This window comes from Coturnix japonica, chromosome 11 (genome assembly GCF_001577835.2).
Source record: "Coturnix japonica isolate 7356 chromosome 11, Coturnix japonica 2.1, whole genome shotgun sequence".
Taxonomy (NCBI): domain Eukaryota; kingdom Metazoa; phylum Chordata; class Aves; order Galliformes; family Phasianidae; genus Coturnix; species Coturnix japonica.
Window position 1 is genome coordinate 257164 of NC_029526.1, and position 24860 is coordinate 282023.

General features: G+C 44.3%; 2 protein-coding genes across 6 annotated transcripts in view; one reads left to right on the plus strand and one right to left on the minus strand.

Annotated features, from left to right (window-relative positions):
• Positions 1–263: 263 nt before the first annotated feature.
• B3GNT9 (UDP-GlcNAc:betaGal beta-1,3-N-acetylglucosaminyltransferase 9) lies at positions 264–9462 on the plus strand. 4 transcript variants are annotated; one of them, XM_032447102.1, is made up of 4 exons: positions 264–602; positions 3202–3421; positions 5208–5250; positions 5982–9462. In XM_032447102.1, the coding sequence occupies exon 4, from the start codon at positions 6046–6048 to the stop codon at positions 7285–7287; it is 1242 nt and encodes a 413-aa protein (XP_032302993.1). In that variant the 5' UTR covers positions 264–602; positions 3202–3421; positions 5208–5250; positions 5982–6045; the 3' UTR covers positions 7288–9462. The 4 variants fall into 4 exon arrangements, 3 of the variants coding, with proteins under 3 accessions (XP_032302993.1, XP_015729051.1, XP_015729053.1); XM_015873565.2 differs by lacking the exon at positions 3202–3421; XR_004308666.1 differs by lacking the exons at positions 264–602; positions 5208–5250; positions 5982–9462 and adding an exon at positions 3742–3897 and having other exon boundaries at positions 1685–3421.
• A 5666-nt stretch (positions 9463–15128) lies between these two features.
• C11H16orf70 (chromosome 11 C16orf70 homolog) overlaps positions 15129–24860 on the minus strand; it is a 31208-nt gene continuing 21476 nt past the window's right edge. Inside the window, exons 11-17 of one of the 2 annotated variants that reach the window (XM_015873846.2) lie at positions 24397–24480; positions 23611–23693; positions 22853–22896; positions 20293–20336; positions 19275–19333; positions 17619–17691; positions 15129–17176 (exon numbers count right to left, since the gene is read on the minus strand). In XM_015873846.2, coding sequence (XP_015729332.1) covers positions 17087–17176; positions 17619–17691; positions 19275–19333; positions 20293–20336; positions 22853–22896; positions 23611–23693; positions 24397–24480 — 477 coding nt within the window. In that variant the 3' untranslated portion in view covers positions 15129–17086. The remainder of the gene's footprint in view (positions 17177–17618; positions 17692–19274; positions 19334–20292; positions 20337–22852; positions 22897–23610; positions 23694–24396; positions 24481–24860) is intronic. The other variant, XM_032446993.1, reaches the window with a different exon arrangement.

Genomic DNA, 24860 nt, shown 5'->3' on the forward strand with positions numbered 1-24860 from the left:
AGTGTCTACAACCTTTGCAGAGGTAAATAATCATAATGGGATTTAAAAAAAATTAAAAAGAAAAAAAAAAAGAAAAAAAAAAAGCCAAACTATTGGGAGGAAAGAAAAAATCCTATTAAAAATGGTTATGGTTCAATTAAAAAAAAAAATCATCATCATCATCATTTTTTATTTCTGGTTGTTTTAGCCAGAAAAAGAGCAGAGCCCAGGGGACCCCATCCTGTCCCTGCGCTCTGTGCTGCAGGACAGCTGCGCGCACGGCCGCCAGTCACGTGCTGGTATTGGGTCTGCAGCCAGCTCCTTCCCCTGGTGCAGCCGCTCCTTCCACCCCACCAAGCACGGACAGACGGTGCCCATCGTGGGGAACCGCTGTGAGCTGAGCCCCCCAGCACCACGCAGACATGAGGGGAGCATGGGGGGCTGCAGTGTGAGTGCAGCTTGGGGCGCAGGGGCAGAGCCCCGCTTGGCTCGGCCAGGATTTCCTTGGTTTTGCTGAAAGGCTGAAGAATGTCTCCCACTAACTACATCCAGATGTGCCTGCCTGGCAGCCCACTGCCGGGACAGCACCGAGGGGATGCAGGATCCGCGCTATCAAATGGGATGTAAGTAGACATTGCGTGCGTTCCATCGGGGCAGAGCCACACCGCCAGCAGTGGGAGTTCTCTCATTTCCTCTTTGCTGCCTTCCCCTCTGCCAGCTCTTCCCTCTGCACAGTGGCTTCTGAGATGTGTCTGCATGTAGAACCCCAAACTTACCACTGCAGCCTCCAAACGAGCAGCCCTCACCCCGCGTGGGCTGTGCTTTGCTTTCCATAGGGCACTCTGTGTGTGTCCTTGGTTGCTGTCACAGCAGAAAGTTTGGGGCTTCTTTTAGAGAATGGCTGCTGGGTCTTCTCCATGGCCACAGCACAGTGCAAGGGAAAACTGCTTCTCTCCTGCGAGAGGACAGGAATCTCATGGGCTCTCATGGCTGCGTGCTCAGAGCAGAACGTGGGAAACTGGAAGAGAAAGAGACGAGCGAGACAGGAAGTTGCTGAGCGCAGCTTGCAGGAATTTTTGGATGCTTGTGTCGTCCTGTCAGCCCGTCAGTGGAGCTGCCTCTCAGTCATATCCAGGTGTGACGGGACAGCCACACCACCAGGTAACTGCCCTGTCCTGACGCCCTGCCAGGCCAGGCCAGGCTGCAGGAGGCTGTCATACAACAGGAGGAGCCAGCTGGGAGCCGATGGAGCCCCACATTGCAGCACTAAGGCGACCTGGGAGAGAAATAGGGGCTCCTGCCCCATAGCATGGGGCTGCTGTCTGCTCACGGGCAGAGCCTTTGGCACTGGGTGGCCCCACTTGGCTCCCAACCCCTGGGAAAGCTCTGCTGAGACATCCAGCTAATTAAACCCTACAGCCTGCTCTGACTTTGTTTTGGGAGTTCAGAATGGCTTTTTTTCTGGTTAGGCGGCACAGTGACTGTTTTTCTTACTTGCTTTTTGTAGGGCTTTGTGCTTAGCAATGTGCCAAAGGGCGTCTGTTTGTTTCAGCCTGCCCCGTCTGATGGGCAAGAGGCTTAGATCCCTCAGCACCGCTATTAATTCTAGAGCTGCAAATGGGACCTCTTCACAGATATCCCATAGCGCATGCATGCACACACACACACAATACACACACAACACACATACACACACACACACAGCATCTGCTATGATTACTTTTTTTTTTTTTTTTTTTTACTTTCTTTGCACCAAACCAAATCAAAGAAACAAGAACAAAACAGAAGTCTTGCCAGAACTAGAGCTCGTTACATGACAGCCAAACAGCAAAGAAAGAGGGCTGCTTCTCCTGGTCAAACACACAGAACTGTTCTTTTCCCTTTTAAAGGCTGTAAAACCAGCCCAAATCACTAAACGTGTGGTTTTGTTCATGCTTTCATGCACTGGGTGCTGATGTTTTCCTGCAGCACCCAACAGAGCCAGATACCATGGGATGCAAAATGCAGTCTTGCATGAGATTTGCAGTGAGACCAATCTGCTGTGTTTCAAAGCAACAGGAGGTGGAAGGAGCATGGGATGCTCCCAGCGTCCCCATGAGCTTCCAGAAGCCAGCGTGGCTGTGAGCAGGAGGGGAAGGTCTGCAGGAAAGGCAGCATCACCTGGGAGCAGCGCTGTGAATGGGAGCTCTGTTCCTCTGCCCAGCGTGGAGTGAGAGCCTGCTGCTCCCAGAGCTGGGCCAAGGGGAGGGCAGTGTGGGGGGAGCAGCTGAAAGAATAGTAAATCTAATAACCTGCTGTGTCAAGTGAGCTGCTGGTGAAGGCAGCCCGGAAACTGGAGAAATGTTGGAGAGCAGATTTCTATTGGGGGTCCCAGAGGACTCCAGCGCTTGCAAGAGCTGATGTACAGGACATGGTCACAGGGACACGTGGTTTACCAGCACAAGAGCTGGCCAGTGTGACCTTGGCAGATGAGGCAGGACTGAGGAACCAAGAAGCTCTGCCTCTTCCCACAGGTTTTGTTGAGAGGTTCTCCAGGGGCTGAGGTTCCACAATGGAACAGCAGCACTGGGCTGAGAGCAGTGCCACCATAAGCGAGGGGTGAGTGGTGTTGTGTGGCTTTAACACGGGCAGATGTGGAACAGGAATGGTTCCACTGCCACATCAGGCAGAGCTGACAGAGGAGATGGAGCAGAGCAGCACAGAGGGTCTTACAGCTCTCCTCCTGCTGGAGGCACACGTCAGTCCCAGCTGTGGGTTTGCTCACGATGGACATCATGGAGTTGCTGTCAGGTTCCTTGAACAGAATTGCTGCTGCGTTCTCTGGTCTTCTGTTACACACAACAAAAGCTGCTGGTAAAGAGCTGGGACGGAGACAATGCTGCAGACCAGAGCCCAACACTGGGTGCTGTTCCCATCAAACAGGTTCAAGCAACACAAAACAGCCCAAACCTCAAGTGCTGCCTCAAAACACCCCCAGATTTTCCAGGTTCCTCTGAGGACTGCAGAAACTCAGACAGCCCACAACACTTGTACAGGGAAGCAGGTAGGACATCTCCACCAGCAGCCCAGCTTCTCTCTTGCACAACCCAAACCCTCCAGCAGAGAGGGAGAAGACCTGGGTGGAAACATTTTCTGGGCAGCGTGCTCTGGGGTTGACCACCTTTATGCTTCTGGACCCTCCTTCTCCACGTAGCACATCTGCAGTTTGCTTTGCTATCACAGCTGCTTTTCCCGAGGCTGAGCAGGCTGAGTCACCGGTCTCCCAGCACAAAGAAGTGTTCCAGAATCACCACCACTGTGACTGAGAGCCAGGAACGGTATCCAAAGGCTTTTCCCCACGTGTGAGCAGAAGTGCCAAGTAACGGAGATGTGGCAGCGCTGCAAGAGACGAACATTTCCAGGATGAGCCCAAGGCTTCACATCATTCACGCAAGAACGAAGGGTGAGCAGGTTTTATTTTTAAATCATCTTTTTTTTTTTTCTATTGCAGCCTCCCTTGGCTACCTGTCAGAATCTTTCAAACATCCAAAAAGCAGGAGCTGGTTCCTCCAGCTCTCCCCACTGCCCCACCAGCTGCACAGCCCCAGCCCTACTGTCCTGCATCCCCACATCTCCAGCCCCACCCTGCCAGGACCCTCCTGATCTGCGCTCTCTGCTCACCCAGGCTGCAGTATCAGGACACGCTCTATTGTTTGGCATCACACATCTCCTGCTCACTTTGAAAGCCCTGAAATTGTTATTATTGTTTATTTTTGCTCCCAGTGCCAAGGAGGATGAATAACCCTTTTGGCTTTGGGACATGACAGTCTCTGCCACAGACATCAGCTGCTCTGAATTTAGGGACCGGACAGAGCTGACACCTGTGTAATGATTGAGGGCATTTCTCTCAAAAGAAGGAAATAAATAACTATCACTGACCGGGAAACCCACCTAACTCAATCAAGGGATTGCTTTGAAGGCTGGTGGCTCTTCTTGAAGACTGGACGTCTACATTCAGCATCGAACTGCTTCAGTTCAGCACAAAAATCGCTGTTTCGGATTCTTTTCTTTCAATAAATGAAAACACAGAAGAAAATCTGGGCTATCAGCCCAGGCTTGAAACAATTCAGGGTTTTTATTGGCTTCTATTGTGGGCCCTTTTTGCCAGATTCAGAGATGCTGGCAGGATAAATCTGTAAGTCATGGAAATCATGAGTCCAATTATTTCATTCCAAACTGTAGCTGATAAAATTAAACACGGGAAAGAGCCAGGACTTTTATCCAGTTCCCTAATTGCCATCTGGATCCTGACCGCTGAAATAAGATAAAACTTTTGTATAGAAAGAGAGAAAAAATTGCTGTCAAGGTAAGGAAAGAGGTGAGTGGAGAAATCCAACTGGTCAGGATCCATCCTGCCTGAAGCTGCGCATCTCTTGCTCAGTCTGGAGTGCCGTGATGGCACACCCTGCTGAGCACAGGTCATGCTAGTTTGGGAGAGCTGAGAGAAAATGGTTTTAAATCTACATGGGACACAAAGAGCCTTAGTAGGGCATAAGCAAGACACTTCTGAAAGTAACGCTGGGAGAAGAGCGGGGGCAATGCAGGGGTCAGTGAGTACATCAGAGCTGCACTTGGAGGAAAGATAACTGGTGCCATAGGATGACAAACTGCTCTTCACTTCAAGAGTAACCTGATAATGGGGTTAAGCAGCAATGAAAACATGCTCAAATTAAGAGGTCCAAGAAACCTGCATCTAACAGCTGTAATGGAAGTAGTCAAGAAATCAACTTGCCTTTTTTACATTGACTAGATCCCTGGGAGTAGTGCTGTGCCACTGTTTCATGCTTCATAATTATAGGCTTGTCGATCTCATTTTGAGCTTCAAGAAGGTCATCTTATGGCCAACCCAAAATTCACAGTTAGCAAACCATCAGCATGTGATACAACCCATGACAGAGAGAAAGGACTTGCTGAGAAAGGATGTCGCTGAGCTAAAGGGGATCCTGGCTGAGGCCAGAATCTGGCCAAGCAGCAGTGCTCCCGCAAAACGCTCCCTCAAACACGCCAGCTGAACTTCAGCTAATTCAAAGATAACAGAAAACTGTAATACCTTCAAAGGTATCTTTTGTTAACACAGCACAGGCAAGGTAAGTAAGTCACGTATGTATGAGGCTACCAACAGCTCTTCCCCTGAGACAGATTTGCCTCCTGCTTTATGCCTTCTTCTAACTCCCTTTTTTTCCTTGCAGCTGAAGGACTGATCAAATGAGACAGAAGATCTCTGGGAAGAGTGTAAGTGGGGAATCAAATCTTGCACAGCACAGGACAGCTTCACCTCTCATGTGCAAACGAAGCATTCCTAATGCCAGTCTCTGCTGAGATGCTTTGCACTGGGATTTATTTGCACACTTCTTACTTACTGGTTAGGAGCAAGTTGGCAGAGGCAACATGGCCCTTCCACCCTTAGTAATAGAAGATATTCAGAATAGTTTAATATTTTATAAAGATTACTGGCAGTAAAAAGGCCCCGTGTGCATTCAAGAGCGTGTCTAGTGCATTTATTCTGAAGGCACAAGTTATAGCTGGTTCAGAAGAGCTCACTTTGCATTCAGGGAGGAACTCCAGCAATGGCCCAACCAGACACGCCACCACAGAACATCTGCCCATCAGCCAAGGGACCACAGCAGAAGAAATGAAAGACTTCTGGAAGCATGGTGTCGTCCATTATTCACCACCTTCCTCCCTAAGCAGAGAAGTCTCTGAAATGGAATAAAGCACTCAGCAGAGAGGGAGGGGGGAGGAAGGGTTGGTTTCATGCTGTATTTCAGGGTGTTGGATGACTTCTCAGTGTCTGAACACCTACCCAAGTCACAGACCCACAGCACCAAGACCTGTGTTAGGTTTGTGATCTGTGTGTCTTTCCGTGAGTTCCTCAACGTGTCCTGGCGTTTGCATAAGTAAAATGAACTTGCAGGCTGTTTTTGTAAGTTCTCATTGCTGACGTGCCACACATTTCTTTACAGATGGACGAGTGTGCCAGACAGCTCAGCCACAGCTTTTAGCAGCCCCAGGAAGACCGCAGGGACAATGAGAGTTCATCTCAAGGGGGATGCGATCTGTACCCTTTTTCTGGTGGTAGCACTTTGCTCTGTGCTCTACACCCAGTTTGAGTATTTAGCCCCCAAAGGGAACAAGGAGCCGAAGAAGCCTTCAGTAACACAGAGAATATTCTCTGACCCCAGAGCACCTGGGAGACCCACACTGACTGAGGCAACAGTACCCAGACCCCGAGTAATTCCTATCACTAGACAAACAGAAGTGGCTAATGGCAGGGTCCACACTGCAACTCCAGCCCTGTCAACTGATTCTGCCTTCAATTTCAAGCGTTACCTCCTCAACAAGGACAACAGGAACTTCAACCTCCTCATTAACCAGCCCAAGAAATGCAGGAGAATACCTGGAGGTCCCTTTCTGCTCATTGCCATCAAATCAGTAGTTGAAGACTTTGACAGGCGGGAGATTGTCCGGAAAACCTGGGGCAGGGAGGGTCTGGTGAATGGGCAGCAGATTCAGAGAGTGTTTCTCCTGGGGACACCAAAGAACACGACATCACTGGCAACGTGGGAGACCCTGATGCACCAGGAGAGTCAGGCTTACCGGGACATTTTACTCTGGGACTTCATGGACACTTTCTTCAACCTGACTCTGAAGGAGATCCACTTTCTGAACTGGGCTGCTGAATTCTGCCACAATGTGAAATTCATTTTTAAAGGCGATGCTGATGTTTTTGTCAACATCGAGAACATTGTTGACTTCCTGGAGAGACATGACCCCACCGAGGACCTCTTTGTTGGGGACATCATCTACAATGCCCGTCCCATCCGCATCCGGAAGAGTAAATACTACATCCCAGAGACCATGTATGGCCTCAGCATCTACCCAGCCTACGCAGGAGGAGGAGGTTTCTTGTTGTCCAGCTGCACTATGAAGAAGCTGTCCAGGGCTTGTGGAGAGGTAGAACTCTTCCCCATCGATGATGTTTTTCTGGGCATGTGCTTACAGAGAATCAGCCTCAAACCCATTTTGCATGAAGGATTCAAGACCTTTGGTATTGTCAAGCCTTCTGCAGCCCCGCACCTACAGACATTTGACCCCTGTTTTTACAAGGACCTGATGGTGGTTCACAGCCTGAAAGTTGCTGAGATCTGGCTCATGTGGAACCTGCTCCATAGCCCAAAGCTTTCCTGTACCCAGAAGAGGCAAGTGAAGAAGCCTTTCCAGTGGAAAAGGAAAGCACAAATTGCAATGCAGGTGTCACCCCTCAGTTAACACAGCCAGACGGGCAGCAGAAATATGGCAAAACAGTTGAGAAAGGGAACGTGGAAGGTTTGCAACCAAATGAAGAAATTTTAGGAGTATCTTAGTGCAGCCCATTTACAAGACAAGAAAACCATGGTAGGAATTTGCCAAAACTCCACGTGCTCACACATACCATGTAGATTCTTCTCCATTAATGAGTTACACTACGTTTAATTTATTATTATTTATTAGAATTACAGTAGTGCTTAGCAGGTCAGTGTGCACAGGCATCGCATAACGCAATCCATGGAGATTTTTCAGTATTGTTAGGGATGTGCAAAATGGAAGGAGGATCAGGGAAAGAGGTGAAGCCAAGGAGCACAGAGATCACTGCCAGATTGTTACCTTGGTTAGGGCTGGAATTACTCAGACTCGATGGGAAACAAAACAACTGCAATGTTAACTAGAGTTAAGGAAATCAGCTGTCCTCAGCAGGTGCTCAGATGAAATTACCACTGCCTGATTTGCTTTTCTGTAAGCCCCAAAAAAGGACAGCTACTGAGTTGGGGTCCCCTATGATGCAGACAGTATGGACTAGAAGAAAACAAGCTTGGGGTGACAAGGCCAGTTGGGCAGAAGGCAGGTGGGTAAATGACTGGGAAGGGATAGAATTATGAAGCATTCTTCATAGCAACGTGAGTACAAACTCATGCTCCACTGACACACTGTCAGGATTCAGAGGACCATCTTTTGGCACTTTAGGGAGATCAAACTCTACACTGTGCTGACTGGCACTCCGTGAAAACTCAGAGCTTTCCAGCAGCACCCAACCTCTCTCTCACTGCCTAATGCAGATCTTCAGAAGCTTTGCAGCTGGAGACATCCTGTGGCCTTTTGTTTGTGAGGGTGAAATCACACAGAGCTGCTGTTTGAATAACTTCTGAGAGCTTCTTCAAACCAAAGAAAATCTTGTCATTAGACTGGGCCATTCTCTGGACCTCAGGGCTCTTCCTGGTGTACTGTCAACTGCAAAGAGCAGCTGAGCCTTTCAGCATTGATATGGGTGTCATCTGAGGGGAGAAAGCAGTCTTCAGACAAAAGGGCTTCAGAATAAAAGCCTGTCTAAATTATGGGGGAGAAAAACCCCACCTGTATCCTTTCTGTTGGTAAAGGACTATCCATGTTTCAGTTAATCTATAACTTCCTAAGTATGTTAAATATCAGACAAGAACACTAGTCTTTCAAAGAACAGTCAATAGTTCAAAGCAATTTGTATTTCTAGCAGCAGGTTATCATAAAAGAACATGCCTTTCTTGGATATCAAACAGTATGTTCCTCAGAACCGAAGTTAAAAATCTGGGTTCCCCTCTGAAGCCATATTTGCTAATTCCTTCCTTTCCTAATTCCCTTCTCCCTCAACAACCTCAGCCCCATCCCTCTGAGAACTCCAGATGCCATCCCCCACCAGGAGAGCACATCCACTCAGACTCAGAGGCACTCAGTCTCTATATGACTATACAGCCCCAGGAAGCGGCTTTCTGTTCATCAGAGCCAGCAGTGCAGATACATTCAGACCTGGGCACATCCTTCCTCTCATCCAGCTGTACGCTGATCTCGTCCTTGGATCAGCTGGGCACACTATGAAGGAAAACACACTGATCATGCCCATCGATATTTGTAATGTCTTACATGTTATCTTCATCTTCAGAGTTCAAGCCTTACAATAATGTATTTCCAGGGAAGGGTTATCTATGTAGGTGTCAAAGGGCCATATGCAGAATTAGGGTGTTTTCAGGAGGAAGTCCTGAAAAACAGAATTCTCGCATGAGCTGCACAAGGAGCAACATGTGGGAATGAGCCAGAGCTTCACTGGAGGGTGAATGCCAGCTGTACCCATCTGCTACCATGTGCGATGTGTATGGAATTACAAGTCTGTAGAGAAACGTGTTACCTGTGGTTAGTTCACAGCCTGGGAAATTCCTTATAGCATGATTAAAGAACATGCAGGCATGCCTCCAGTTGTCAGAGTGAGTCTATTGAGTACATCTGCACACGCACACAACCAAAACCACATGTCTTTTTCATGAAGACAGCAATGTGAAAATGCAGTATTCATTGTTTTGGACAACTTGGTTCTTCTTTATGCTGGATTTCATTTAATGGTAACAGTAGAAAAATAAACACAGCTCACCTCATGACTACAAAGCAGCCAGTGAGATTCAGCAGTCCTTATATCTTCCTTTTGTGCTCGGAGATGCAGTAATGTTGGACTCCTCCCTCTGTAATGCCTTCAGATCCACAGCATTACCACAGTACAGCACTGACGAGCACATTTTGTCCCAGATTTATTGATGTCCTGGATGAGGGCATTGAGTGCACCCTCAGTAAGTTCGCAGATGACACCAAGTTGGCTGGAAGTGTGGAGCTGCCTGGGGGTAGCGAGGCCCTACAGAGGGATCTGGACACGCTGGAGAGCTGGGCTGAGTTGCTCTCCACAACTACCTGAAGGAAGCAAGTAGTGAGCTGGAGGTCAGCCTCTTCTCTTGTGTAACTAGTGATAGGACCAGAAGGAATGGGTTCAAGCTGTGCCAGGGGAGATTTAGGCTGGATGTTAAGAAATACTGCTGCTCTGAAAGAGTGGTCAGGCAGTGGAATGGGTTGCCCAGGGAGGTGGTGGAGTCGTGGACCCTGGGGGTGTTCAAGGAACATTTGGATGTTGTGCTGAGGGACATGGTTTAGTGAGAACTACTGGTGATGGGTGGATGGTTGGACTGGGTCATCCTGTGGGTCTTTTCCAGCCTTGGTGATTCTGTGCTCAGTGCAGCAATTCAACACAGCACCTCAGTGGCTGGCAGCCCTGCCCAGGACAAGAGAGCTGAACTCCATGACATCCAAGGTCCCTTCCAACCCCTCCCATCCTGCAGTTCTGTGAGCCACCTGTGCTGGCACACACCTGGTGGGTGATAGAAACAGACCCAGGGCAGGCTGCTCACTGCACTGCCTCCATCTGTGGAACAGTTCGTGTCTCTGTCCAATGAACATAAATCTGATGTTACTGATGAAAGGTACATCTGCTTCTATTTGCCAGTCTTTGCTGCAAGGCCCGTTTAACCCGGTTTTAAAAGTTTCCATTTGCTTCTGCAGTGGAGCTGGAAATTTACAGACCCCAAATGCCAGCATAAGTAATGCACTGAGGAAATACCAGAGGGCAGAGCCGCAGCCACTGCAGTTTATTAAACTCTGCTTACTGTCACTGCAGGCAAAAAGCCTCTGAGTAGAGGGTTTCTCTTTCAGAAAGCCCTAAAATCGTAGGTGTGTATGAGAATGAATAGGAAAGATCCTCTGCTGACCTCCTTTTGAAAAGAGCTGCTAGGTGTGGATCCTCAGCTCTGAACGCTCTGGTGGAGCTCGTTAGGGAAATGCAGAGCATGCAGTAAGATAATCATCTTACAGGAACAGATCAGCTATCTTCCTTGTAGGCAGAGATTGCAAGATGCATAAAAAGCTCACTGCAGAGTGCTTTGCATCAGGAAGGAAAGGGAAAACTGGGATACTTACAGCAAGCACAGTGCTAAAAATAGACTAGACAGGCTCAAGGGGAAACACGCTTAAAATCCTACACTTGACCCAATTTTTTGGCAGCCATGGAGGGAATATGAAATGCTGCTCTGTAACAAAACCGTTACCTCCAGATGCTCAGACACAAACTTCAGCACCTAATTTCAGCTGCAGCAATAGAACCAACTGCATTTCCTGGGAAGAGCCTGACTTTCCATTCAAACCTTTTGGCCTGCAAAGAGTGCACAAAGGCCCATTAACTCCTGCATTAAGTACATGAAAAGCAGGCAGCGATCATTCCGCTTTACTCCTCTAAGCACAGCAAAACGTGCAGAATAAAGATAGATCTCATCAACTTGAGTTCTACAAAGCCTCTGGACACCTCCCAGAAACCCAAAACGGTCAATTTCAGAAGGAAACTCGGGGCAGGTTTATGAAGTGGCTAATTCATTGCACCAGGCGGGGTTTCACATGAAGCCTTGCTTGGCAGTTCCATTCATTACCATAACCCAGAACGAGAAAAGAAAACATAAGAAAAGTCCTCTGTGGGCACCACCAGTAGCAATCAAAGCAGGCAGACTCCCTTGGGGCAGACGAATATCTGAAGCTAACAGAGCACAGTAGGTTTTATTGAAACCCAGACCCTACACAGTCATTATTTTTTTCCTACGGTACATAAGCAGACAGATTTGGTCACTGTAAGGAGCAGAGCTGGCTTGAGCCTCACATTCAGCACTTCTGAACGCATCTCCAAAGGCATAAACTGGTAGGGAATGCCAAGATCTGTCATTAGGTCAGGCCACTGCTGGCTTACACGCCATAGAAAAGAAAGCCAAGGACAGCTCTGAAGCAATGGAGCATTAAAATACCATGCTTCCTGTCCACAGCTTCATTATTCATCTTCTTGCAGCGGGTTCTCGGAAGCGAAGTCCAGCAAAAGAATAATCAAACATTTCAGAGCTAAATGCTAAATGCGGGAACTAAGAGCTCTGCCCAGAGAGCTCTGAGAGACCTGCAGGCTCAGGGAGGTAAGGAATGTCCTTATGAAGATCTGCTGCACCCCCAGGCTGTGTCTTCCAGCTGGAGCTGCAGGTCTTGGCAGCCCTGAAAATCAGCCCCATGTATCTCCCTAAGGATGCTGCTAACTCCACTGAAATTGGTTAAATTTCAGTGTAAATTTACAGTAAACTCCCAAATTCAGTCTCCTATGATTTTTTCAGGCTTACAGAAAACCAAACTGAGGAATAAGAGGGAAAACTAAAACCCAAAGCCTGAGTACATTCGAGTCCCTCCAAGGGCTGAAGCAGCTCCCCACCAGCATTATCCATCCCAAGGCTCTCCTGCAGCTCACCCAAATCAGCTGATGTGAAGGGGGAACAAAGTGATTCAGCCTGCTTTGATTATTTACTCAATAGGAATGTGTACTGGTAGCCATGACGGGGTTGGTTTTTTGGTGTGCGTGTGTGTGAGACTGGTGTTGAAAATAAACACTCCCCAATGGGAATTAATATTAGAATTAAAGCTAAGCATTAGCAGGAATCTGTGGCGTAGGTCTGAAATGTTAACACACTTAAAACCTGCTTCCAAAGCTGCCATACACGTACTTTAAAATGACCGAACTAATAGCATTTACAGGGGAATGAATAAGGGGATGGAAAAGGTTGCGTTAAAAGCATGCAAGTCTGGCCCCCTACTTCCTCAGCTCTTGATGCTATTTTATGCTCCAGAGCTGCATCTTCAGAAAGCTTCATTTTCATTTGCCTCTTATTTTGCTTCAACCTTATCTTACCTTTGGAACATCCTGGGCCATACCTTGCATGAAAAGCACAAACTAGAGCTGGTGCATATTTCATGAACCCCACAGCACAGGTCTAAGATTAGATTCTTTCACACCATTGTCTCAAAGTTTGCTGAGGACACAGATGGACAAGTCCTGGTCAAGGGTTGAGAAATCCTTTGTCTGAGGGACACAGATAAACAAGGCCACCTATCACCCGCCTTCCCTTCCCCATCACCCTAAACTGTCCATCTTCCCCTTCCCCTTCTCCCTGATTAAGATTCGTAATAAATTGGTCGGAACAACATTTGAACTGTTGTTTCTTAATCTCACACCAGGTATAATATATCAAAGAACCTTGCCTCCCTCCTATAAATTGGAGTGAGACAACAGGCGGCAACATATTCACCTGGCTGCATGTGTTGTGCCAAACTGTATTTGATCAGCCAAGAGTGCCTGTGTGTCAGTGCAAGCACACTAGAGGAGGGAAAAAAGCTGAGGTATCTGTGGGACAAAACATGAATAATTGTATCTGAGCTAGCTCAGAACATTTGCTCCTTCACAACCCCAAATGCCAGGCTCCAGCACCCCTGGTTTCCGCTGCCAGCAGAGTGCCCAGCCAGCCCTAAAAGGATGGATCACCTCTGGCTGAGTTATTGAGCCCCACAAGAGGTTCTGTTTCATAGTTCTGATGGAAATATGACCTTAATGCACAAATCAGTTCTCATGCACCACCTGACACCTATTTCAGCAAAATGATCTGTTAAGAATTAGAAGCATGACAGTTCTGGCAACAGAAAATTTGGTTGTCTTGATGCTTTTGGGAGACGGTTCTGGTGATAGCCAGTGGCATTGCTTGCAACACTCCCAAGAGACCAACAACTGCCTGCAGGCTTCTGGGCATGAGAAGGAAGGTCAGTTTCACCTCCAGGAGGAAGGGCTCCAAGATCAGCTTTATTAACCACAAATAAGTGAAATAATCTGGAAAACAATGTAATATTCAAAGCCCAGCAGACAAATGTGTGCACGTGCTCTCACCGCCAGGCTCTGTTCTCACTCCACCCTGGCACTTCAAACTTGCCATTAGTAACCTACTACTCCTCAGCTCTTCATGCTAAGGAGGCCTCAGGGCTCCTCACCAGCTGCCCTAAATGCATCTGTACAGGCACTGCCTGGCTTGGCTTAGTCCAGACAGCATCAGACAAAACAAACCATCTCAGAGAAACAAGCTATGAACAGCTACACCTACAAAGGGCAAGTGGGCAAGACTCAGAGGGGCCGCCTCACATTCTCTCTCCATGCCCTTCTGAAAGGAAACTGCAGACTGAAACCAAAAAGAACAAACCAAACTCAAGCAGTGAGGGGAAACTGCTTGCGTTCCTCACTGATAAATTGCCTTTGAAGATTCCTTCTCTCCTTCTCCTGCCCAGCTCTGCGCAACAGCAAAGTGCTCTTAATAGATCTTAAAGACAGGGTGAGAGGCCAGGGTGGTCTTCTAATAGAGGAAAAGCTCTCTCATCTTACAAAAGAAACTGCCAGCAAATTAAAAGGCTACAATAGGGAGCAAAGGAAGGAAGAACAAGTCACAGCAAGGTAATGAGTTGTGCTCTTCTTAGTGCCCGAGAAAGATTTTTCAAAGTGAGTTTTCTTTCACACCTCAAGACAGACCTTGAGTCATTATCTACTGTGTGTGTGTGTATATATATATATATATATGTATGTATATACACATTTATTTATTTAACTCACCAAAGTACCTCAAGTGAGGTGAGAGTACTAAAGCTGTTAAATACCTCTGGCTATACAGACCTGGCCTCTCACTCCTGGAGAATTACAGCTGGTGCACACTGAGAGTTTTTGCACAGCCTCTACTCAAATGGTTCTGTCAAGAATTTCTCCTCCAGCAGCTTAAACCAAATCACTGTTAGAAAAGGATTTATTAAATTTAATTGAAATTATCAGCTGTATGATCATGTTTTAGTATTGAACATAAGCGCACACACCATCTCCAGTCAGAGATCCTGGAGTTCTCTGAGAGCAGAGTGACCATCTCCTGTTCCAGGATGGCAGGCTGCAAAGGCAGCTGAGCCCTTCTCCACCTGCAGGAGAAACACCTGCCCTGCAGGAAGCTCTCCGCTGAAGGACCTCGAGGCACAAGCAAGCAAAAGGAGAAACCACATTTGCTCTTTTCTCTGCAGACATTTTTTGTCCTGATGTGCAAAGAGTTTAGCCTTGAAATTTGCTCCATTTGAGGGAAATACCCAAAGGCTGATGTAGGTAGAACAACAGCATTCATCAAACACAGTGCAAGTTATTTATAGCACTTTAAAGGTTCTCATCCTCCATTTCAGAAGTAAAAACACCGTGTTTCAGGTGCCTACTGAGACACAGGCTGCTATGTTTGCTCCTGTCTGTACTGCTGCTTTGGAGAACTGGCTGTAAAAGGAGGGATTCCAGTAAAGCATTTCAAATCTCACCCCTGAAAGGCAGTAAAATAAAAGGTCTAACTGATAAGGAAAAAAAAGAAAAAAAAAAATCGGGAACATCCATGGTTTTATTACAAAAACACCCAGTAACTGTATTTAACACAAAAACAGTAACTGAGAGTCTCGTTTTATTTTACTTTCAGTGTACATGCTCATTATTATTCCATTTAATTTACAGAAGGGCTATGCAAAATGAAATTAAAATTAGAGAGGAAACTAAAGGAAGGTTGAGGCATAGAATTTTCTTAGCAAGCAATGATCACGGGAGACAGCACAGATTGAACAGGGATTCAACAGGAGTGACACCTAGGGATAAAGGTAAACAGTAACTTTTTCCTTATCCATTAGATTCTCCATGTGGCTTTTTTGTTTGTTTGTTTTACCAAAAACATTTTAGATTATCACAGTATACAGGAAGACTAAATGGCAAAGAACATCTCACACACACACCACATTTATCCCTGCTACTGGTCCGAGATCCAAAACTTGTTAACATTCGATTTCCTATCTCGCATTCATTGATAAACTATACAGGATTACACTGTACATGGAGTTAAAATTACAAAAATGTCATATTTACAAAATCTGTACACACATAGTAAAACTCACAAAATTGTCATCTATGTATCACAAGTTGCTACACCAAAATATTAAAAATGGGATAAAATTATACATTTCTCTTGTTCGTTTTTAAAAAGGGTTCAATATTTCAAAGACAGACCACCTATTTCCCCCAGATAAGACTGATAAGAGAACTAGAAGCCTAAAGTATCCTCCTGGGATAACACATTGCGAGCAGCATCTCCCAACTAGAAAGAAGCCTATGTTCTGTCCGCTGGGGTGGGGTGTGCGGTTAGCGCCTATGTACAGGAAGGTGAAACGAGAAGGATGTCTTTGGCTAAACCTTTGGCATAACTTAAAGTTGTACATCAAAAGCGACAGAAAAGGTGTTGGTGGTGATGGCAGAGCTCGGGGAATTCTGTCTGAGATGCTGTTAGATACAACTTCTCTCTCTCTCCGAGGAACCAGTAGGGAAAAAAGGGGTTGCGAAGGGATAGATATGAGGCGATGCAAACAGCATTCACCCATTTTTTCCAGAGTAAGAAACACTGTGCCAAACCTCGTCAATAAAACGTAATTTGATCACAGAAACAACCTCTTCCAGAACTGTGTTTTTTGAAATCTCATATGAAAAAAAATAAAAAATCAGTAAACCAGCCATGGCAGAAAAAAAATGTTCAGCACATCAAGTATGTATTAGTGCAGGAAGGTGGATCAACTTCATCCACTGTATAAATAAGCCTTATGTGCAGTGTACATTAAATAACCATCACACCCCACTCATGCCCAGTACACAGATGCTCCTCAGTGAAGATAAACATTTATCAAGTAATTAAAGTGTATGTAGTGCAAATGTTACAACCAAGTATTATGCACATGCTACTTGCTTGGTTTAAAGTTACACGAAGATGTGGTGCCTGAAATCATGGACATATATACATCCTTGTCACACTTGGTACAATGTCCTAAGCCACAGAAATATTGATGTATTTATATCTATATATGTACACGCACACGTCTTCTTAAAATGTGACCACCACATCAATACAGTAACACAAACAGACTAAAATCAATACCTGCTTCCAGATGCTCCAAGGCTCAGAAAGTTTGTGCTTCTAACTCTTGCAGTCATTACGTGTCCCCCTCCCGTGCCCCCTTCCCATTGGCGGAGATGGGGGGCACTCTCCAGCTCTGTGCTGCACAGGATGAGGGCAACTGAGAGGAACAGATGACGGCACAGGCACCTAAGTTGCTTTGCTCCATCAACAGTTTCACGCCCCATGATGAAGGGTTGAGAGAATTTTCCTTCCACACCACTTCTGGGTGGAAAGGCTTATTGAAAAGAAACAAAAATCATAACGTGCTTTCCGTATTATAAGTGGCAGCAAATCAAGGCACGCTGTACTAATTCTGTAGCATTTAGATTAGCTGACTTTGCAGGGGATGCTCACTGGGGAAGGTCCGATGTTCTCAACTGGCTGCTGGGCCTTGTTGGGCCGTACAGAGTAACAGAAGCTATGTGATTATTCTGCATCACCTGCAAAAGGGTAACAGGGGAAAAGGAAAATTAGAAGAACTGCAGACCAACTGAAAACAGCAAATATTGGAATGATCTGCCTAAACAAGGAAATTCCAAAAAAAAAGAAAGCAAGCTCAGAGACTCATGGCTAGTTCCTAAAAAGGGTCTCCAGGCTTCCATGACATTGAAACAGCAGCACACTCCACCAATACTCAGAGCTGAGCCCACATATCTCCTGCTAGTAGAAGCCAAAAGTAACAGTGCTGAAGTGCCAGCTTCAACGTGCAAATGTACAGCCTCTGAGAGGAACTGGAAAGTTGCCTGTTCTGCCCACCATCTCCAGAAATGCAGCTTAAATGCTGGATTTTGTTTAAATATGAAATAAGAAGCCTCTAAAAAGTAGTACCAGCAAACTCCTGATCTTCTTTTGCTCAGGTAGATCAAGGTTTTCTCTTCTTACCTCGAAGATCATTCGTTGCAGTCCAAAGCAAAAGGTTGACCCAAATGGGTTAGTGTTGTTCGGAGATGATGACCTGAATGGAAGAGAAGGGGAAAAACTGGGAACTTCCTTGTAAGAATAACCATTCATTAATATAAATTACAGTATCTTTATTGCACTAAATGGCTTTCATAAAAAGAAAGCCAATCTATGTTATGCAATAGCACTGTTAGTTTCTGTGTGAGCCAGATACGCCTGCTTAATGTTCCAGAAGGGTTCCTAACACAATAAGGGAGAAAGGAATCAAAGCCACTAACGACCTCTACAGGAAAACTCAATTTCACAGAACTCAGACAGAATGAACTCTGAAAATATACTCATAGTTTCATAGTTTCACAGTCTCGTGCGGGTTGGAAGGGACCTTAGAGATCATCGAGTCCAGCCCCCGGCATTCGAGCCTCTGTGTAGCAGAGCGGCACTTCTACCACTTGCGCCACAGGGGGGATTCGAACCCCGGGCCCCAATGTTGCAAGGCGGCGTCCTTAACCACTGCGCCACCGGGGCACACTATACTCATGCATAGGAAAACAGAAGCACCATATAATCAATTATTAATTATTTTTGTGCATGATCCCTTGCCATTCTTCAATCTCTTGGCCTCTTTCAAGTGTATTCACTATGTGCTATCTCACATTCATTGTGTGCTATCGCACGTTAAAAATCAGCCTGTCAGATGCAGAAATGGAATAATCTCAATGTTATTACATAGTATATTTCAAGATTAATGTATCACTGGATATTTTTTTATCGTGTATGCAACAATAGCAGATTCTTGCTCACTGCAATGGATTTTAGATTACAGCAAAAAAAAAAAAGCAATGAGGAAATAGCTTCTGGCCTTCCTTGTAACTGGTAGGCTTCTCAAATTACATGTCTGAGACATTTACAGATGTGTTCACTAAGGGAAATTCTGAATGATCTACTCTCCTGAACACAGGAAAAAATGGATAAGGGCTATATGTAATCATTATCTTACTCCAGCTTTATTTGACATGGTTTCTGCTCTACCTCACGGGCACCAAAGAGAAGTAAGGGGCTAGAAAGGGCCCAGTAAGTTACACTTGTCCTGACACAAAACATAGTTTCATATGATACCACAGAACAATAGTCCTGCAAGCAGGTAATACCCATTTTTCCCAACAACCAGCTCAAACCCTGCAGGAACAGAGTAAATTTAAGCACACTATCCTATCTTCAGTCAGTCTAAAAGAACTGTAGAACAATCATGTGTGTACCCAAAAGCAAAACTTCTTCAGATTGCTATCATATGTTCCGGACACCAATGTATGATGTCATGTTGTTGAAATGCCTGTGACTGTACTATAAACAACGTACACTATTTATTGTACATCAGCAGAAATATTTCTTTCGTGTGCTGCTTAGCTCTTCACTGGATTATACAGATCAAGGAATTTGGGAAATGTTCTCTTTCTGCATGTCAGCTCTTAATTCATCAGAGAGCAGTTACCTAGACTTGTTCCTGGCCAAAAAGCATGACACTTTGACAATAAAGAACCCCTGTAGCAGCCACTGTAATGAATAATCATCCTCTACCTAAACCCATCCCCTGTTATCAGCTCAGTCTCAGCCAAGCAAAAGAAAGAGATCTTTCTTTACCTGTGAAGTACCACTGGCTTCTCTACGGGGTGCCCCAGGAGGTCCTGAATACTGTCCCACTGCAAATACATCAAAGACCTTCTGTTAAAGGAAGTAACAGGAAAACTTTTTGGTTTTAATTTTATTTTTCAATCTAGGATGGACAATCATGTCCATCTTTGCAACATGCTTGTTTGCTGATTAACACAGAAGCTGCATTTACAAAAGTACTTTGTGACTAGAGCCATACTCAGTATGGTTGGAAATTTTCAGAGCTAGGAATTGCTTTCAGGGTTTATTCTCATTTTTGTCTCAAAACAGCAATAAGTTTTATACAAAGGATCTGTGAGTCCTATACTGAAAATGTACCTGAAAAGTCTTGTAGCATTTCAGGGAGAGTGAATGTCCTCTAAACAGCTGTGGGAAACCTCAGCAGAATATCCCTTTGCATATTTTTGCAGAGGGAGAAACAGCATCTCCGCTAACCTTCCCTAGAGCCCCTCCTTCATTTAATAGGCAGGTTGGGAAGAGAGGGGGAAAGCTGCAGTGCATAATGACAGGGAATTTCCAGCAATTTTCATCGCTGTAAATAGACTTAACAAAAGCTGAAGTTTCACATACAAAGCTGAAATAGGTCACGGCACTGAAGAATGCAATGTAATTTAAAGCAGAAAGCAAAGTACAGTAGCTTCCAAGTTGCTGACCACCACCTCTTTTTTTCTGCTGTGGGACACAGAATTCAGCAACGTTCAGCAACACTTTTCTGTATCACTTACTGTCCTGCTTCTACCTACAGCTATGCTAAAGTGAGATGCACGCAGTAATTATGTGTGCTCAAAGTGTACTATTAAAATACCTTCAGTTCTTAAACATTTGAACCACTAAGCATAACCACAGCAAGTTTTGGCTTACAACTTTTATGTTTTAAAACAATATAATGCAACCTCTATTCTTGCTACAAAATGCATTGCAAATTCAGCATAGATCATTGAAGGGGCTTAAGAAAAGGAAGAAACCATTCAGTTCTGTACACATTCACCTTACTGTATGTTGTACATGTTTCAGTCTGTGAATCAGTGCTATCTGTGAAAGAAAAACAGAAAAGCCTTTGTAATTCATGTTCAAACAGACCTCTGCGTAATCCTTTATGTAGGGAGGTTAGTTTAGATAGAGGGAGACATGCAAGCATTACATCTGCATATACAAATTGTCTAGCATTTACTAGCAACAATAATTATAAAAAACATTGATTAATTCTCCTGTTGCTTCTATGAATGTCAGCATTAGAGAAAAGACATCTCCGTACAGGTTAACATGCCTACTACAGACACTCCCCAGAGTAACACAACATGCCACCAAACAGCACTGCATTTGGAAAGGAGGCTGGCAAAGCTTTGCCAGCTTCAGCTTGGGGCTGAAGTTCCACTGCCTCAAAAATAAAGCAAGCAGAGAGCTTGGGTCCCCCAGCATCACTGCTGCAAAAAGGTAAACAAATAAAACACTCACGACCCATGAAATAACAGGAAAAACTGCAGGTGAGGACAGCATCCTATTTATGCTTACAGTCTCAGAATTGCTTTATTTACTGATGATTTCAAATGCTATTTTATAAATACATTTGGGGACTTCTAAATATTGAAAGCAGTAGGAATGGCACTAGATGCTACTGAAACCAAACATAGCAAATGGTCTTTAACATGATTGAAAGCTCTTCTGTATTTTCCACCTGTTAAACAAACACGGTCTCCTTATGGTGAAATAGCTTAGTGACTGTGCAACTTAAATCTGTCAACTCACTGTCTGAAGCTGAAGTACAGGAGAGAGTAAGCATCATACACTGCCACCAGATGGGAAAAAATGGGCTCTGTGTGTGTTTTGTAACATTTGTTTTCAACTTATTTGTCCTCAGCATATCCCCAACAGAAGGGTCAATTAGAAACGAAACAAGTGAAGGAAAAAAAACACTAAAACAATAACAACAAAGAAATGTATGCATACAGTAGAGCTTCATGTTGATACTTGAACTGAATAAAAAGAATCAGAAATGAATGCATCTGAAGTACTGCACTATAACCTAGGGGAACAGAATTTAATAAAAACCAAACAACTGTGCAGAACTTTCATGCTTATCCTCTTGACTGAGCTACAAATCAATCTTCATGTAAGCTTGTGCATAAAGGCAATGTTTTTCTACACACATAAATTGCTGTGACATCCACGGGAGAATTGCATTTTACACAGTTCAATGCTTTCAGTGAAAACCAATCAAATGAAGAACTGGCCAAACCCTCACAAGCATCCAGCATCCTCTGGATAAACTAAACACACATACTGCTGGTAGATCAGTGAATACCTGCACTAAAGAAGGTTATTTGAATTGCACAGATTTTTCACCAAAGGAGGTTCCCCCACACTTTGTTTAGATGACCTGCATGCACAGGGCTGTGCACATCTAAGTATCTCACTGCTATTCCATACGAGAACCTGGGAGCAGCAAACGATGCTATTTCCTGAGCTTGGAGATTTTCAAGTGGACAGTATAGACACACTTAATTTTGCCGACAGCATGTAGATGATGAATGTTTATTGTTTGTTCTCATTCCCAACTACACCACTTTTTATTGAGTATCAGTTTGTGCTGAAAATCATGAATAAACATTTCAAGAGTGAGGAGCACATCATTAAAAAGTTCAACATAGATGCATAAATGCAACTCTGACTAACTCTGCTTTACAGACTCTGAGTGTTTACATACAAAAGAATTTATTTCAGCTAAAGAGAGTGGCACCACTACAGAAAATTAGTGATGTTGCAACTAAATGTCCATGTGATCCAAGCAAGTAGACAAGGTAGTATAAATAATATTAAAAAGCTGCAGAACTCATCCTTAAGTATTTTTCGCTTCCAAAGAAAGAAAGAAAAAAACAGCAAAAACTTTCATCTTCAAGATTAGCATAGAATTCCACAGAGTCACTAAGGTTGGAAAAGACCACTAAGATCTTCAAGTCCAACCATCAACCCAACGCCACCATCAAACCCTACAAAAAACATAATCCAACCCCTGGTTTCACTGGGAGCTGGGGACAAGGGAGTGCTGCCATTGACCAGAGAGGCACCATGAGCTACTGACCAAGGTCCACTGACCATGGAGAGATTGTGGTCCACTGACCACTGACCATAGAGGGAGCATTGTTTGGGCCGCAAACAACAACCATATTGATTCAGGGCAAAGCAGCAGCACCTTGGTTGGTTTGTATAGCACCCACCCAAGTTGGTCATGGCCCAACACATGGAACACAGTATGAACAGCTATGACCTGCTCTTTTGCTATAATAATCCAGATATGGCTGCCACCTCACAAGTACTCCTGATCCCAAGGCTTTCCTGCCATAAATTCAGGACCAGTTATCTTTTCCAAGACAGACAGCTCAACTCTACCTGGCTCATTCTCCTCTCCATCCCAAACTACTTGGGAAAACACATCCCTATCTCTATCCTCTGATAATCAAGAATGCATTACAAATGCAAACTCATCATATAGCCACTTTGTGTTTTGTGGCATAAGCACCTTGAAACTGGACAACAGAAGACATACTCACCTCTCTTAATGACTAGTGGAATCTTGAATTCACAGCGATGGTAGCTAGAAAGAGAAAATTGTAAAGCTATCAGAGCCAACATAAATGACACAGACAAACCAGGAGCTCTTAATACGCAGTGTAGTAAAAAGTTTCTTGCATAATAACGTGCAAAGGAGAGCCTCAAGAGTATCAGTTTAAGAGGAAAAATGACCACTTCCATTTTCTACACCAGAAAGGTTATCAACCTGGAATGTTCTAGTACAGTTTTCTAAAGGGTACAAAATGTCCTTCAGCACAAATTACTCCTGTCACGCAGACTGGATAGATAAGTACTATAGATTTTTCTAATGCCTTACTGCTTGAAAATATGTCCTCTTTATTCAGACATCCTATCACTTATTCTTTGACTCACATACCTTCTAAATAGCTCACTCTTAAGAAGTACTGGAAATACACAAGAGGACAAAACAGAAAATTTAAGCACTAACTGAAACAGTGTCAAGAAAAACAGCAGCTTATCTCGCCTCTAGCAAAACTGTGTGGACACTGGCTGATTCAAGAACTACTTGATGACATACTTGGCGACAAAGACATTTAAGAATAAAAAAGAAAATAATAATAAATGATGTACTAATTATGATGCTTGAAACCTGCACTGGTTACCAGGCACACCAAAGACGCTTGGGAAGAATTACAGGAACTCTATAAAATGAGCATAAGGTTCCCTTTTCTACTATTTTAAAATAGTCTTTAACAGATCAGCTCTTCACACTCACATGTTAAAGTTGTAATGACCAGGATAATTTGTATGCAAGACAAATTTCTTCACCTTGTGAGTGTTTGCATCAAAGAGAATGTCCTGTTGAAGAAAAAGGAAAAACAAAACAGACAGACATGAAGCAACCTGAGACGAGTAACAACAGTATCTGCATACAGTAACAAGCACAAATCCAACCGGAACCAAACTGAATTATGAAAAGTAATTTTTGAGTATAAGACCATTTGTAAATTAAAAAAGATAAATAAATAAGCACACTTCCTGCAGCACTTAACCACAACTGCAGCTTCCTTTGCTTCTAAGCAAAAGACTTCTAAGAAAATCTTGTCTGTCTACTAATTATTTACACTAATCTAGATTACAGCAAAATAGCTGTATTACTACAATAAGAGGGGATATAAAAGTTGAGGCACTTCCCACAGCTCTACAAGCTTTCATCACTGGTACTCTGGCACATTTGTCTTAGTTGTACTAGACAGGAGAATGGACTTCAGAACAAAATGCTCGTCTGCCTAAGTATTAGGCATGGAAAAAGGAGAAAATCTAAGAGGACACCAAAGCACAAGAATGAGGAGCTCACCATCCACCACTAGACAAGATAAAACATTACTGAGTGAATTCACAAGTGCTAGAAGAAGCTAGTGTTTATTTTCGTATGCAGAGATTCGTAAGGCAGCAAGAGTTTCAGTCTCTCGTCCCCCAGAGCCTTTGGCATTCTGAAAGGACTGCTGTTCAAGGAAATCAAAACTTCACATGCATTTGTTTATGGAAGCTTCCCACTCACCACTCCAAGTGTGAAATAATTGAAGAAGTAGTCATTGCACTTCGATGGGACCTGCTTATGGGGCGAGGGTGAGTGGATTTTCATCTGCAAGAATCATTTTTCAGACGTTAAAAACACTGCTGAAGATGAAGACCACAACAATTGGCTCTCTACATTCAAATCAATTGTCATCATTTCATTTTTCACTGAAGCCCTTGCTCAAAAACGTCAGATACTGTGCTTCGTGACAAGCCCATCAGCTGCTAGCAGAGGCACAACAGCTTTTTCTTTTTTAGTTATCCGAAGCAGAAGAATTACTAATATGCTGCTACTGTAAAAACATCAGGAAAGGATCAAAATATACACTCAAGTTATTTCAACCAAAGTAAAGTGTTTTTAGAAAAATAAGCAGTATACACTTGCTATGGCTTATGTGGATAGAAATGCCCATTTTATCAACTGACAGATTATTTTGGTTTCTTCTT

Bases quoted from the DNA above. Each gene is read 5' to 3' on its own strand.
- B3GNT9 (XM_032447102.1), top strand. From the start codon at position 6,046: ATGAGAGTTCATCTCAAGGGGGATGCGATCTGTACCCTTTTTCTGGTG.